The sequence below is a fragment of the Hibiscus syriacus genome, unplaced genomic scaffold, assembly GCF_006381635.1.
Source record: "Hibiscus syriacus cultivar Baekdansim isolate YM2019G1 unplaced genomic scaffold, ASM638163v2 tig00113338_pilon, whole genome shotgun sequence".
NCBI lineage: Eukaryota > Viridiplantae > Streptophyta > Magnoliopsida > Malvales > Malvaceae > Hibiscus > Hibiscus syriacus.
The window spans coordinates 387,533-403,252 of NW_024063457.1; the positions used below are offsets into that span (position 1 = coordinate 387,533).

Consider the following 15,720-nt stretch of genomic DNA (forward strand, 5'->3'; position numbering starts at 1 on the left):
GAGTGGTGTACCAGCCGGTTCGATGGAATCATGGGGCGATCTTTGCAAGAGCTTCTTATTGAGGTACAACCCACCGAATATGAATACGCAGCTAAGGAATGAAATATCATCTTTTCGCCAGGGCGACGATGAATCCATGTATGAGTGTTGGGATCGTTACAAGAGTTTGCTTCGAAAGTGTTCAAATCATGGTTTTCATGATTGGACTCAAGTAGTCATGTTCTATAATGGAGTCAATGCACCCACGAGGATGTTACTGGATGCCTCGGCAAATGGGACATTGCTGGATAAATCACCTACGGAGGCGTTTGCTATCTTGGACAGAATTGCTAACAATGATTATCAATTTCCTTCCTTAAGACTTGGGAGTGAGAGGAGAGCACCTGGAGCATTCGAGTTAGAAGCCAAAGATTCGGTGTCCGCTCAACTCTCCGCTATTACTAATATGTTGAAGAACTTACAATGTTCCACTGATGTGAAGGAAGTGAAAACAACTAGTCTGGCATGTCTGTTATGCCAAGGCAAACATCACGAGAGCGAATGCCCAATTAACCATGAGTCCATCAACTTTGTAGGTAATTACAATCGAGGCAGCAACAATCCTTACTCAAACACTTATAATGCTGGATGGCGTCAGCATCCTAATTTTTCATGGGGAAATCAAAGAGCCCACAATGCTAATCAACCTACTAGGCAGCAGAATCACAATGAGCCTCAAAGTTACCAAAATGTTATGCCATGGCATAATTCTAACAAAGGAGCTTCATCTTCAGCGAGCATAAGTTCCTTAGAAGCTACAATTCAAGAATTCATATCTACTACGAAGACAATGCTACAAGACCATTCTACTTCAATTAAGAATCAAGGAGCTTTACTCTATAGTCAAGGCGCCTTACTTCAAAGCCATAGCTCGTCTCTGAGAGCTTTGGAAGGTCAAGTTGGTCAGATTGCTACAGCATTGCAAGAGCGTCAGCAAGGACGTTTGCCAAGTGATACTGAAGTCACTAAAGGGCCTGGAAAAGAGCACTGCAATGTGTTAACTCTTAGGAGTGGAACACAAATCAATCGACAAGTCAAGGATAGTGGGCCACAACAAGATGATTCTAATCCCACTACTGAAGCTGAATTACAAGATGATAGAGTTTCTGAGAAGGACAAGGAGGAGGATTCTGCTAAGGTACCAGATTCTGATGCCAAGGCAAAAGAAAATTCTATGCCTACAGCTAAGGAAGCTAGACCTCCCCCACCCTTCCCGCAAAGATTGAAGAAGCACAATGATGAAGTTCAGTTCAAGAAGTTCGTAGACATTCTTGATCAGCTCCATATCAATATACCTCTCTTGGAAGCTGTTGAACAGATGCCGATGTATGCCAAATTTCTAAAGGACATCTGTACCAAGAAGAGGAAAGTAGAGACTGTTGCCACGGCAACAGAATTTTGTTCTTCATTGAGTAAGTTGTCGCCAAAGAGAAATGATCCGGGCAGCTTCATTATTCCTTGTTCAATTGGAGCTAATTTTGTTGGAAAGGCTTTATGTGATCTTGGTTCAAGTGTCAATTTAATGCCGAAATCGATATTCTTGAAGCTTGGCATAGGAGATGCAAGACCCACCTCAGTTATTTTACAACTTGCTGACAAATCCCATGTTAAACCTGAAGGGAGAGTCGAGGATGTCATAGTAAGGGTGGACAAGTTTGTGTTTCCAGTCGACTTCTTAATTCTGGATTGCGAAGTTGATGCCAAGGCACCAATCATTATGGGAAGACCTTTCCTAGCCACTGGACGTATATTGATAGACTGTGAAAAAGATGAACTCACCATGAGAGTGGCTGATCAGTGTGTAACTGTCAATGTTTTTAGAACGCTCAAATATGTTGATGACACTGAAGAATGCCAAGGCATTTCTGAATTGAACTCAATAATTGAAGAAGAGACTGAACATCTTTGCCAGAACAACTTCATTCAGCTAGCAGAAAATGAATATTGGGTGGATGATGAAAGCTTAGTGGAGTCCGACGACTTTCCAATTTTGGAGGAGCAATCTAGCTTAGTACAAGTTAGATCAGGTATGAATTTTGAACCTCTGAATTTTGTTGAATTCATTTCTCCTAAGCCTTCATTAGTGCATGCACCCAATCTAGAGCTTAAGACTTTTCCAGGGCATCTTAAATATGTTTACTTAGGTAGCGATGAGACTTTACCGGTGATTATTTCCACTAACCTTACTGCTAACCAAGAGCAAAGTTTGTTAAGTGTTTTGATGCAGCATAAGAAAGAAATTAGGTGGACTATGGCCGATTTGAAAGGCATTAGTCCCACGATCTGCATGCACAAGATTTTGCTAGAAGATTGCCACGACAATTCAATTGAACCACAAAGAAGACTCAACCCTGTTATGAAGCAAGTAGTGATGAAAGAAATTCTGAAATGGCTTGATGCAGGAGTGATCTACCCTATCTCCAATAGCTCATGGGTGAGCCATGTCCAATGTGTTCCAAAGAAAGGAGGCACGACGGTGGTTACGAATGAGGATAATGAGCTATTACCTACTCGCACTGTGACCGGATGGAGGATATGCATGGACTATCGAAAACTCAACAAAGCTACGAAGAAGGACCACTTTCCTCTACCTTTCATCGACCAAATGTTGGATCAATTGGCCAGTAAAGCATTCTATTGCTTTTTGGATGGGTACTCGGGGTACAATCAAATTGCCATCGCACCAGAGGACCAGGACAAGACTACATTTACTTGTCCCTATGGCACTTTTGCCTTTAGGAGGATGCCTTTTGGACTCTGTAATGCCCCGGCAACGTTTCAGCGCTGTATGCAAGCTATATTTTCAGATATGGTTGAGGATTTTCTAGAGATCTTCATGGACGATTTTTCTGTTTGTGGGGATGATTTTGAACGATGCCTCGGTAATTTATCAAAAGTTCTCAAGAGATGCGAGGAGGCTGAGTTGGTCTTAAACTGGGAAAAATGTCACTTCATGGTGACTGAAGGTATTGTATTAGGCCACAAAATTTCACACAAGGGTATTGAGGTAGACAAGGCGAAAATTGAAGTGATTGAAAAATTGCCACCACCAACTTCGGTCAAGGGAATAAGAAGTTTTCTTGGACATACTGGATTTTATAGAAGATTTATCAAAGACTTCTCCAGATTTCTAAGCCCTTGTGCACATTGCTTCAACAAAATCAACCCTTTGTGTTTGACGAATTATGCCTCGGCGCATTTACTGAGCTGAAACGACAACTGATCTCGGCACCCATTGTAGTCCCTCCCGACTGGACATCACCATTTGAGCTGATGTGTGATGCAAGCGACTATGCCGTAGGAGCTGTTTTGGGGCAATGCCGAGGTAAAATTTTTCATGTTATTTATTACTCTAGCCACACTTTAAATGAAGCACAATTGAACTACACCACCACTGAGAAAGAATTACTTGCTGTAGTATTTGCTTTTGATAAATTTAGACCTTACCTAATAGGCACTAAAGTTATTGTTCACACTGATCATTTGGCCATAAAATACTTAGTGAACAAAAAGGATGCCAAGCCTAGACTTATTAGGTGGATCTTACTTTTGCAAGAATTTGACTTAGAGGTGGTAGATAGAAAAGGAACTGAAAATCAAGTTGCTGATCACTTATCTAGGCTAGAGAACAATTCTGAATGCCATGACACTGTAGATATCCAAGAGGAATTTCCTGATGAGAAAATTTTATATGCCGCGGCAATCCCGTGGTACGCTGACCTTGTTAATTTTCTTGTTAGTAGAATTGTGCCTTTTGATTTGAATAGTCAGGCTAAAAAGAAGTTCAAGCACGATGCAAGGCACTATTTTTGGGATGAGCCATATCTGTTCAAACATTGTGTCGATCAGCTCATTAGACGATGTGTACCCGAAGATGAGCAAAGTGATATTTTGTACCATTGTCATTCGGCCCCAAGTGGAGGCCATTTTGGTGGAACAAGGACTGCTGCTAAGGTCCTGCAATCAGGTTTTTTACTGGCCAACTTTGTTTAGAGATGCCCAAGCATTTTACAAAGGATGTGATCGATGCCAACGGACTGGAAACATCTCCAGACGACATGAGATGCCGCTGCAAAATATTTTGGAGATAGAGCTGTTTGATGTATGGGGCATCGACTTCATGGGACCATTCCCATCTTCTGAAGGAAAATTATATATATTGCTTGCTGTGGATTATGTGTCAAAGTGGGTGGAAGCAATAGCAACTTCAAAGAATGACTCCAAGACCGTACTCAAGTTTTTGCACAAGTATATTCTCACTCGGTTTGGAGTACCTCGTGCTATCATCAGTGATGAAGGAACCCATTTTGATAACAAGTTGATTGCCAAAGCATTGCTGAGATATGGAGTTCGACACAATATTGCCACGGCATATCATCCGCAGAAAAATGGCCAGGCTGAGATATCTAATCGAGAGATCAAGCAGATTTTAGAGAAAGTGGTGAACCCAAAGCGAAAGGATTGGTCGCCAAAGTTGGATGAAGCACTTTGGGCGTACATAACAACATTCAAAACTCCTTTGGGGATGTCACCCTTCAAGATAGTGTATGGTAAAGCTTGTCATCTCCCGGTTGAGCTTGAACATAAAGCTTATTGGGCTATCAAGCGATTGAATTTCGATGCTCAACTAGCTGGGGAGCAGAGATTATTAGAACTTAATGAAATAGAAGAGTTTAGAGCACAAGCATATGAGAATGCTCGGATATACAAGGAGAAAACCAAGAAGTGGCATGACCAAAAACTGATGCCACGACATTTTCATGTGGGGCAACAAGTCTTGCTTTACAACTCCAGACTTAAACTCTTTCCTGGGAAGCTAAAATCTCGATGGTCAGGGCCATTTGAGGTGCATTATGTCTATCCCCATGGAGCTGTTGACATCAAGAGAATAGACAATGGGAAGATCTTCAAGGTCAATGGCCAGCGTCTGAAAGCCTACAATGGAATTCCACCACCGCACAACAAGGACGTGTTACGGCTGCACGATACTGAAGCGTGCCCAGAGGAGAACCAAAATTTGATGCCTCGGCATTGAATTTGTGTCTGTGCATAAATAAAATTTAACATTCAAGTTTTTTCTTTAGTTTTATTTTATTTTATTTTGTAATTAATTTTTGATCTGATTTGTAGGGACCACATTGCTGCAAACCGTAGAAGGAGCGGTTACCAAAGGGAGGAAAGGACAAAGCATTAATTGGAGAGATATTCTTTTGATTTGTTTCTTTTTAATTTAATTTCTGACATTTCTTTTCTCTTTCCACAGTTTTTATCCCATCACATCATTGCTTTTTGGCAGTTTTTCCTTCCCCATACACGCACAACCCCATCAACTAATTTCTCTCTTAACCGTCCTATCACCCATTTTCCCTCCTAAATTTTTAACTTTTTCTTTTATCTTTCATTATTAGTTTTTCTCTTTCATTTTAACTTTTACCTTTTCTCTTTCTTTCATTCATCTTCTTTCTTTGTTATTTCTCTATAGCCGAAATACATCCAAGTTTTTAAAGCTTTCAAAAGCTTCTTCTTTTTCATTTTTCTTACTTCAAAAACACTGAAAATGGTGCGCTCAAGACCAGCTCCAACCGACACGATCGCTTGGCAACAGTTTGAGAACGATGAGGCTAAGGCTCGGTTCCAAAACTTCAAGAACCGAAAACTTTTTTTGAGTTAGGATTTATTTTTACAGAGGAAACCGATGGTGGTTTTGGACCTGATGTTATGGACATCGTGACGCCACTCAAATGGCAGAAGTTTGGTCGTCATCTTGGTTCGGTGAACGCCTCATTAGTTAAGGAGTTCTATACGAATATTTCCAAGCCCAATCAACACTCCATCTTCGTTCGAGGTAAGCAAATCCGTTTTACATCCACTGCTATTAATCGTTATTTTTATTTGCAGGATGTTGTGGATAACCATGCCACGTTCGAAGAGGAAGCTGATAGCAACACATACGATGGGGTCTTGGAGGACCTTTGTTTCGAAAACACTGAGTGGAATGGTCGCCAGACGAGCCGATACTCGGTCAACCGGGAACGTCTTCAGCCGCGCGCAAAGCTATGGAATCACTTTCTCAAGCATAAATTAATGCCCACCTCCCACAACACTACGGTATCACTTTCACGCTTATTGCTTTTACATTCTATAATGGTATCCCGTTCGATCGATGTGGGTCGTATCATTGTTCAACAAGTTTCACGACTGTTTGGGTAAAAAGGCAAGTGCTTTGGTGTTTCCTAATTTAATTACCGCTTTATGTCGTAAGAAAAAGGTTGAGGAAAATGCTTTTGATGAAATTTTACCTGGATTATCGGGCGTCACTAGGGCTAGACTTCCACTGTTGTTGGGAATTGAAAATCCCAAGTCTAATGTCCCTGTTCATGAGCAATCTGCAGGTGCTACAGAATCGAATGCCGAGGCAAGGTTACTTGCTCTCGAGGAAGCTGTGACGCAGACTCAAGCTTAACTGCATGCTTTACACGGTGACATCCATAACTTCTTTGGATATGTGAAGCATAGAGATGCTGTGGTGGAATCATTCTTTCAAGAAATCATTCCCCACGGACAACGGAATTTTCCTGGATTCCCAGACGAAATTTTGCCGGCATTTAATGCCGAGGCATCTCCAGAGCCTGAGCACGATGCACCTGATCCTCCTGCTGATGACCTACTCCTGATACACACCGGTCCAAGACTCCTGAATATCCGCCCACTGTCCCTGTCGAAGAAACACCCAGTCCCGTCCCAGCACCCAATCCTTCTCCTGCACAACGTAGTGGTCACCGCACCAAAACCACGGCTGGACGCATTGCGCACTATTACTCCAATTCTTCCGAGTCCAGCCCAGCACCTATCCGGAAGCGCACCCGACGAGGAGCTGCTAGCACCTCCAAAGCACTACCATCACGTAAACATTGAGGTACCTCTTTTGCATCCATTTTCATTTAGTTGCATTTCATTGCATAACATATAGTTTATAGTTAGTTTAGTTCTCTTTAAAGCATCGAGGACAATGCTTCCCTTAAGTTTAGGGGAGGTATTGTTATTGGTAGGTCATATGCATGATAGCATTAGCATAGTATTATGCCATGGCATCAGTAAATGGTATGACAGTTAGATAAAATGTTTTGAGGATACCCGATGATGATAATTTTGTTAGGCTAGAATCTGAATGTAAATGACTATTGAGAATGATATAACTCACTCTAGGGCTTGATGTTTGGTGAAAAATATTTACACGATTTGTATGTTCTCTATACTTAGAAAATTTAGGAAATTTTTATGAAGGAACTTTAGTTAGTCTTGGCATTGAAATATAGTATGGTGTTTAAAAGGAAAATCAAAAACAAACTCCCTTAGAAATGAAACTGTGAATAAATGTTTAAGCATAGCTGTAGAGGGACACTCCTCTTTGCCGTGGCATTTCCTGGAACTTTCTTTAATAAATGGAAGCCTTGTGCATATGAGTGAATGAAAGAAGTCACGGGATGACTCTACTTAACTAGCTCGGGGATGGAAGGTATGCTCCCTTTCATCTAGAGTGTGGGAGAGTAGGAGTGATGAGCTGACTCCCTTCGTAACAGCATTTAAAAAAAAGGGAGTAAAAATGTGCTTAATGATAAGTAAATGCCTTGACAAAAACTAGGGGACTTGATTAGAAATTGTCTAAATTCGCTAAGTATAGATTGGATACAATCACGCACACACACTACCACAAAGGATTTTGACCTAAAGAAAAGTACTTGAATTCTTGATAAGTCTAGCATGTTGAAGCCTATCGTTCTGAGGGCTGAAATTCAATTTTGTCCTACTGTCTTACTATCGAACTTTGCCATGACATTATGCTTATGTAACTGCTATCCATTGCTTGAGGACAAGTAATAGCTTAAGTTTGGGGGTGTGTTAACTTCCTAAAAAGGCTACTTTTAAAGCCTTTTTCACTTAAGTTATTGTTTGTTTAAAAGCTCATTTTAGTCATTTTAGGATCATGTAGTTGCATATAGTTGCATTTGTGGTGGTTGTACTATTTTATTTCTCAATGGTGCTGTTTGAGGGAAAGGTGCAGTTTGTCTATGGTGTGCAGGAATAGCAAGAAAAAGGATTCTTTGGGAAGTAATGCCGCGGCATCACACGTTGCTAGAGCAGATTGAAATGCCTTGGCATTTCTGGCGCAGAAAAGGACAAAAAGATATTTCTGCATCAGGACAGCTGGCACTGGACAGCTGTCTCTGCACGTGAAGGATTGCTGTAACCGCCTGCCAGAGCTGCCAATGTACCACTGCCACTTGGAGGATAAGATTCATGCACAAAATGTGATTCTAGGGGTATGAGGGGTATTTTGCACCCAACAAACTCATCATTACCCCTAGATATTTTATTTATTATATATGACACCTCATGGGAGAGAGAGAAAAAAGAGACACGCATAGAGCAGAAAAATCAGATTTTTATTTTCTCTTTTTCATTTCTTCTTCCTTGGAATATTCCTCCATTGATAAAGCTCCAAGGAGTGGCAAGCTAGGCGCCGAAAGGAGCTAGCGAGCTAGGTGGTTCGTGGTGGCCGAGAGGAGACCTCCGGTGGCGCGTCGAAGGCTTCTTCTCACTTCCCTTTTTGCTGCTATTTCTTTATATTATTTTGTGGGTTGTTGGAACGAATTTTCATGACTTTGTGTTTGGATATTTCGAACCCCACCATGAACTAACTTATTTGGTGGTGGTTGGTTGAATGGTCGTTTAAACTTTATTTTTAATGGTATATTTAAGTTTATTTTGGTTCTTTATTTGCTTTGCTTATGAATGCTTCACCATCTAGGCTTGTAAGAGGCATGTAAATGTCCATCTCTTAGATGAAGGTTAGGTATTCGGAAGAATCCTAAACTAAAAATACTTGTAAGTATTCGGAAGAAACGCAAGATAAGATCCTCATAAGCAATGGGTTATGGTATTTTCAAGGGGCTTTGAACCGACCTAGGAATATTATAACTTAATCCCTTAGATCTCGGAAGAGACTAGGTTAGTATTTCAACGACTAAAAAGGGTGTCTTCATCAATAGGGTAGGCTGTCCAACATCGTTGAGTGAGAGCAGATGCCTTGGCATCCTATTCTGTTAGGTTCTTTTGAACACCTTAGGAAATCCCTGTCGAGTAAGTAAAGACAAGATAGCTTAGATATACTTGAGAAATAAGTTTAGCAACCTTAGACCAATCCTTACCATTCATTTCATTGGAAGCTTGTCACGTGAGGATTATTTTCTTCTTATTTTATTTATCTTTTTAATTTACTGTTTTTACCATTTCTCATTGCCTTGACATTTCACCATACTCAATATTAAACATCCATCATTGCCACTGCATTTCCATTTGCTACACCATCACACCATCAATCCGCATCTACCAGCATACACATATCCATTGCCGTGACATTTGTATATATCAAGACTAACTATACTTAGATAATTTAGTGCATTGCTTTGGTTAGACTTTTGTGATTTCACCCAATCCCTGTGGAGACGATACTCACTCATCATTATATTACTTGAGCGATTGTGTATACTTGCACATTATTTGCGTATATTTTATAGTACTCACAAAACGCAACAATAGTCACCGAGATGAGGCATATTCGCAAATTCTGGCACGTATATTGCACCATAATCAGCTTCATACATGTGTGCAAGAGGGTCAGTTTGTGCCATATTTCCTAGAACTTCATCATCATCAGAGTTGAATTGCGGTGATTCTGGGTGAATGAATAGTCCAGTCTCAGCACCATCCGCACCAGGCTCACGAAGTGGTTCTTCTGGTGGAGATGATGGTTCCTCAATGCTCTCTACATTTAGGTCAAAGAACCTACTACTTGCACGCCTTCCCCTTGAACTGGAAGACATATCGACATTGAGATCGAAAAAGCTCGCAGTCGAATGCCTCCCCTTGAGCTTGAAGTCATCGTGTCAAATGGAAATTGCACAGATGGTTGCGTCGATGGCATCTCCATATGGTCAAAGAAATTTGCAGATGAATGCCTTCCCTTGAACTGGACGCGGTGTTGCCATACAATTGTTCGTGGACCCACATCGGTACATATCGTAAGGGGTTGCGGATGAATGTCTCCCCATTATGACATTAAAATCATTACACATTATTGTAGTCGGGTTGTCAACTTGATCAACTTGTTCAGCCACCCCATAATGTGAGCTTAAAGATTGACCCCAAACAGCACGCACTTGAACAAAATGTGCATACATCTCAATAGCGGCGTTTGAATAATTACTTTGAGCTTCAACCATCATTTGAACATCATCATTGTTCGAAAGTTCGAACGCTGTATAAGTTAATGACAACAATGATGTTGGAAATCTATACTGCAACGACGACATTATTCTGTTACTTCCAACATGAATCTTCCTCGAAATCTTCGTTATTAGCACCTCAAGAGTTATGTTTCTCTTGAATGATATTTTAACACGCTCATTTGATACGAAAACAACGCCAGTTTCATCTTCTCGAATTTCACCATTATAATAAACAATAGCTGAAAGTCGCGCCATTCTTTGAGTTTAAAAGTGCGTCAATATTATATCTGAAAAAAAATAACTTAAACAAACCTGATTAAATAAATTATATATGAACGAAAATATAACACAATAAATTTTTTACACATCAACGTAAATAATTTAAATAATATAATTTTATATTATTACCTGCACCGCAAAACTATTTCGACGTATGATCCCGCTTTTCAATTTTACAAACATAAAAATTAATTGAAAATAATTAGTATAATATTTTTTCAAATAATGATAATAAACAATAAATATAATTAAAAAATTATAACAAAATTACCTTATAACGAAAAATCGCATGAACTTCTAAATCAAATTTGAGAAGATTGCGAGAATTATTACTCGTTGACGGAATTGTTGTATTAATTTATAAGAGAGGGGAGATGCGAGGAGATATGAGCCGGAGGAGTGTATTTATAAGCATATAAGGCGCGGTACCTGCACCACGCTATATGTAATTATTCAGATAAAAGATATAGCGCGGATCAGGGACCGCGTTAAATATAATTTTGGTAACGCGTATAGCGCTGCCCCTGATTCAGGGGACGCGCTATACCCACGTGGCGCCAAATCAGCATATAACACGGGGCAGGGGGCGCGCTATACCCATGTGACGCCAAATCAGCATATAACGCGATGCAGGGGGCACGCTTTCCTGCTAAAGGTGTTAGAACGAGAAATATAATCTGATCGATGTTAGATCGATAATAATACTGATCACCGGTGATATACCGAGAAAATAGCCTTGTATGACGCCTAATGGTACACAATATTCGAACTATTTAAATCAAGTAGGTTGAAAACCAAATTCTAATTGGCTGAACTAATTATTTTACATCTCTTAATAAATTTCGAATTTTTATTTAATTTATTAATCAATTAATTTAAATTAAATATAATAAAAATTTACTATATATCAATAATTTTACTCGAATGGAGTATTAATTTTCGGTTGTTTCATCAAAAAGTCCTCGAGTCAATAAGGCCATGGTGGTCTAAGACGGGGCAAGTTAAATCCAATACAATTCGTGGTTGTTGGGAACGGTAAGATACTAAGATGAATCCCTCGTCGGAGGCAGAGGAAGGAGGTTTGAAAAGATTGCTGAAATGGGCGGCGGAGCATGGGGTTGAGGTTTCCGAGTCGTGTTCTAGCCTGGGGCTAGGCCATTCTCTGGGCGTCTCTTACTTCCCCGGCGCCGGAGGAAGAGGCGTGGCTGCTCTCCGTCCTCTCACCAAAGGAGATTTGCTTCTTAAAGTCCCAAAATATGCCCTAATCACCACTCACTCTCTTATTTCCATATGTGAAACTCTGTCTCTTGCACTCAAACCCCACCTTTTTCTTTCTCCTACCCAGGTTTGATTTTGAGTTTCAGTGCTTGCTGCATGTTTTATTTGCATTTCAACCAAACCCAGAGACTAGACTAAAGCAATTTGCCCATTTCATTTGCAAATTCAGGTATTCACTGTTTGCTTGTTATATGAAATCAATAAAGGAAAGTCTTCACCATGGCACCCTTACTTTCTGCACTTGCCTCGTAGTTATTCCATACTCGCCGCTTTCGGTGAACTTGAAACTCAAGCTTTGCAAGTTCCGTCTCTGATTTTTTTCCTCTTTTGCTTTTGCTTCCTCACATTTACTTCACTTGATTTTCTTTCTAAACTTGCTAGCTATCTCGTTCTTAGGTGGATTATGCCATCTGGGCTGCTCAGAAAGCTATCTCAAAAGCTAAATATGAGTGGAAACAGGCTTCCACTCTCATGAAGGAACTTAAACTTAAGCCTCCACTTCTCACTTTCAGGGCTTGGATTTGGGCTACTGGAACTGTGAGTGGACAGTGTTTACAAATTAGCTGACCCTCATTTCCATATGTAATGGTTACATAGGGTAAGAGAGGTAGGATAGTAGGTTGCCCAACACCAGGTTGAGAGCAACTTTCGTAGATACCTCCGAATTATGAAATGTCATATGCATTAATGTCTGAATATACATGCAACTTTTGTTCTATACTTTTTATAATCTTACATTCTCTCTGTTTTTTTTCTTGGCCTTTTTCTCTTTCTTATATCCTGATATACTTGAATCATAAAAACCTTTTACATCTGTTCATGTTGAAGATCTCCTCTAGGACGTTACATGTACCTTGGGATGAAGCGGGCTGCTTATGTCCTGTGGGAGACTTGTTTAATTATGCTGCACCAACTGAAGAATCAGACTGCTTTGAAGATGTAGATAACTGCAAAAATGAATATGCAAAAGATGACTTAGATATGCATCATTCGCAGAGATTAACTGATGGTGGATATGAGGAAGATGCAGCTGCATATTGCTTCTATGCTAAAAAAAACTATAACGTGGGGGAGCAGGTGCATGGAATTCTTTCATTTTACTCACAGAGCAGTTAAAATATATTCTGTTCAATTAATTGTATTATTGTTCACATTTAGTTTCATCTTTTCTTTTTCTTCTTTTGCTGTAGTCATAATCTTGAATGAGATTCTGAGGCATCTTCTTTTTCCAGTAAATCAAAGTTCCAATGCCTAACAAAATGAGACAAGCAGAATGAGCATTTACTGACATGAGAAATTTAGTGTGTTTTGTCCGAACATCATATGCTGCTTGCTAAAATTGCCCTTGTCATGTCCCAATTGTAAAAAATCATAGTCCTCTATCCTTACCTTCCCTGGTAGGATGCAATTCACATTAATAATAGTTTGCCTACAGCCACTTCTTCATTTATTTGAGCATTCTGATATTTCTTGCGGACCATTATCTTTTATACTTGCTGCAGTCCAAGCTAACCAGCTCACCTTTCTGTGCTGCCATTGTTGTTGTAAAATGTAATTTTTTATTGAATTTTATCATTTGTTGAATTTAAAATGAAACTATGTTTTGTGGTTGAATCTCACACCAACTATGATGTTAGTCTTTGGAAATCTTTAGGTACTTAAATTGAGAAGAATCCTTCCTGGTAGATGTCTGCCTCTTTTTGTTATCATGCCTAGCCTAAGTTGTTTGGTTACTTGTCTAACAAAACAGGCTGCAAACGCAAGTCATTCACCATGGATAGTCTTCTTATTCTTGTATGGCCTTAACTCCAATGATTTACCAAGTCTAGCTTAAATAAAGATACATTAAATTAAGAAGAATCCTTCCTGGTAGATGTCTCCCTAATTTTTTTTATTTTGCATAGCCTAATACTCTTTTTTTCTTTGTATTAGGCCCTCAACTTCAATTATTTACCTAGTCTTGCTTAAACAAAGATATTTTAAATTGAGAAGAATCCTTCCTGATAGATGTCAGTCATTTTTTTATTATTGCATAGCCTATTTTGTTTTATCACTTGTCTAACAGGCTGCAAATGCAAGTCATTTACCATGGATAATCTTATTCTTTGTATTAGGCCTCAACAGTCTCCAATGACTTACCAAGTCTAGCTTAAATCTTTAGGGATGTAAAAATGTTTTTTTTTTCCACCTTTCTGAAAATGCAAATTCTTTATGCTTCATGTTAAGTTTCTATTCCATCGTAAGTTTTGCATTGATGTGCTATGTGTTTTACATGGTAACCTTATTCCTTAGGTGTGAAGCAAAAAACACCACAAAAGGACATCTGACTTATTAGTGAGAGTTGAGAATTCAAACTCCTTCGGGAGGAAGAACTCAATATCTATAAAGTCCAATGGACTAAATTTCCTTTCTTTCTGTTCTATTGATAGCAATAGACCCTTACTCTAAACCCACTAGTCATTCCTAGCTTAATTATCTTAGAAAATTGGTAATGATAGTTTTTATTCGGAATCAAGCGCGCTCAATTTTGTCATTTCATTTCTGTTAAGTATCGTGCATTGGCGCTTCTTACGGCTTTCTATTCATATTGGGTCCTCCACCTGTTAATCGATGTCAAAACCAGTTGCCTTTTTTGAAACATGGAAAATAACACCAACAGTTGCCCGATTTTCATTATTTTCTTGATTATGTTCACCCTTTGGACAATGCTTGCAGTTTTTATTGGTTGACCATGTACTTGAAATGCCACTATCTGTTATGTAGGTTCTCTTGAGTTACGGAACATACACAAATTTGGAGCTTCTTGAACACTATGGATTTCTTCTAGAGGATAATCCAAATGAGAAGGTGTTTATTCCGCTGGAGCCTGACATGCATAGCTTAAGCTGTTGGCTGAAAGATTCGTTATACATCCATCAAAATGGGAGGCCATCTTTCGCCATGATGTGTGCTTTGCGCTTGTGGGCAACTCCATCATATCAGCGGAAATCTATCGGACACCTAGCTTATACGGGTTGTCAAATCTCGAAGGACAACGACACACTTGTGATGAAATGGATAGCTAAGAAATGTGATGCCGTGTTGAAGGAAATGCCGACAGCAATTGAGGAAGACAAGTCGTTGGTTCATTTGATAGACAAAATGGAGGAGTATGAGAACCCGTGGGAGTGGTTAAAGGAAGCGGGTGCAATATTTGCAGGTGAGTTTGGCAGTAATAATATTTTGAAAGCGGCACTTGTTGTGGAAAGGGATGAAACTGCATTGGTGAGGACTAAAATGTTGATAGATAGGTGGAAATTAGCAGTCCAATGGAGGCTTATGTATAAAACAGTTGTTGCTCGTTGTTTTTCGTACTGTACTGAGACAATCAATTCTTTATCTGCTACGTCAATTTCTTAAATGTTGATGGTTAAATTGACATCATTTGAATAGTTAAGTAGTTTGATTGATAAAATTGAAAGATATATGGTTATTTTAGATTTTTTCGTGGTTATGAGTATTGTTTATCCTAAAAAAAACTATAAAACTGATACTATTCATTTATGGGTGTAATTGAGCTGAGCCAAACTCGATTTGAAATTCATCACTCGGAATTTGGCTTGATTTCAATTGGATACTACTACAAAGGTCTGAGTTCGAGTCGAAGTAAAATCCAACTAGTTGAGCCAATTTGCAGGATTTACATTCTTGAGCTTGAGTTCAAACTCATTTGTATACAAAATTTTACTCCTGTATTCTAATAGAAGTAACTTTTAAATATGTCAAGGATAAAAACTTGTTTTAAAAAAACAAAGAGTTTTGTTAAGAAACATAAAAATATTGATCGTTGGCGGGG

The 15,720-nt window shown here is 39.3% G+C and overlaps 1 protein-coding gene across 1 annotated transcript; it reads left to right on the forward strand.

The window, feature by feature from the left end:
• Window positions 1-11,586: 11,586 nt before the first annotated feature.
• LOC120186368 (protein SET DOMAIN GROUP 40) lies at window positions 11,587-15,339 on the forward strand. Its single transcript, XM_039190322.1, has 5 exons — window positions 11,587-11,952; window positions 12,055-12,186; window positions 12,282-12,422; window positions 12,714-12,962; window positions 14,649-15,339. Exons 1-5 carry the CDS (start codon window positions 11,656-11,658, stop codon window positions 15,282-15,284), a joined length of 1,455 nt encoding a protein of 484 aa, XP_039046253.1. The 5' UTR covers window positions 11,587-11,655; the 3' UTR covers window positions 15,285-15,339.
• Window positions 15,340-15,720: the final 381 nt, after the last annotated feature.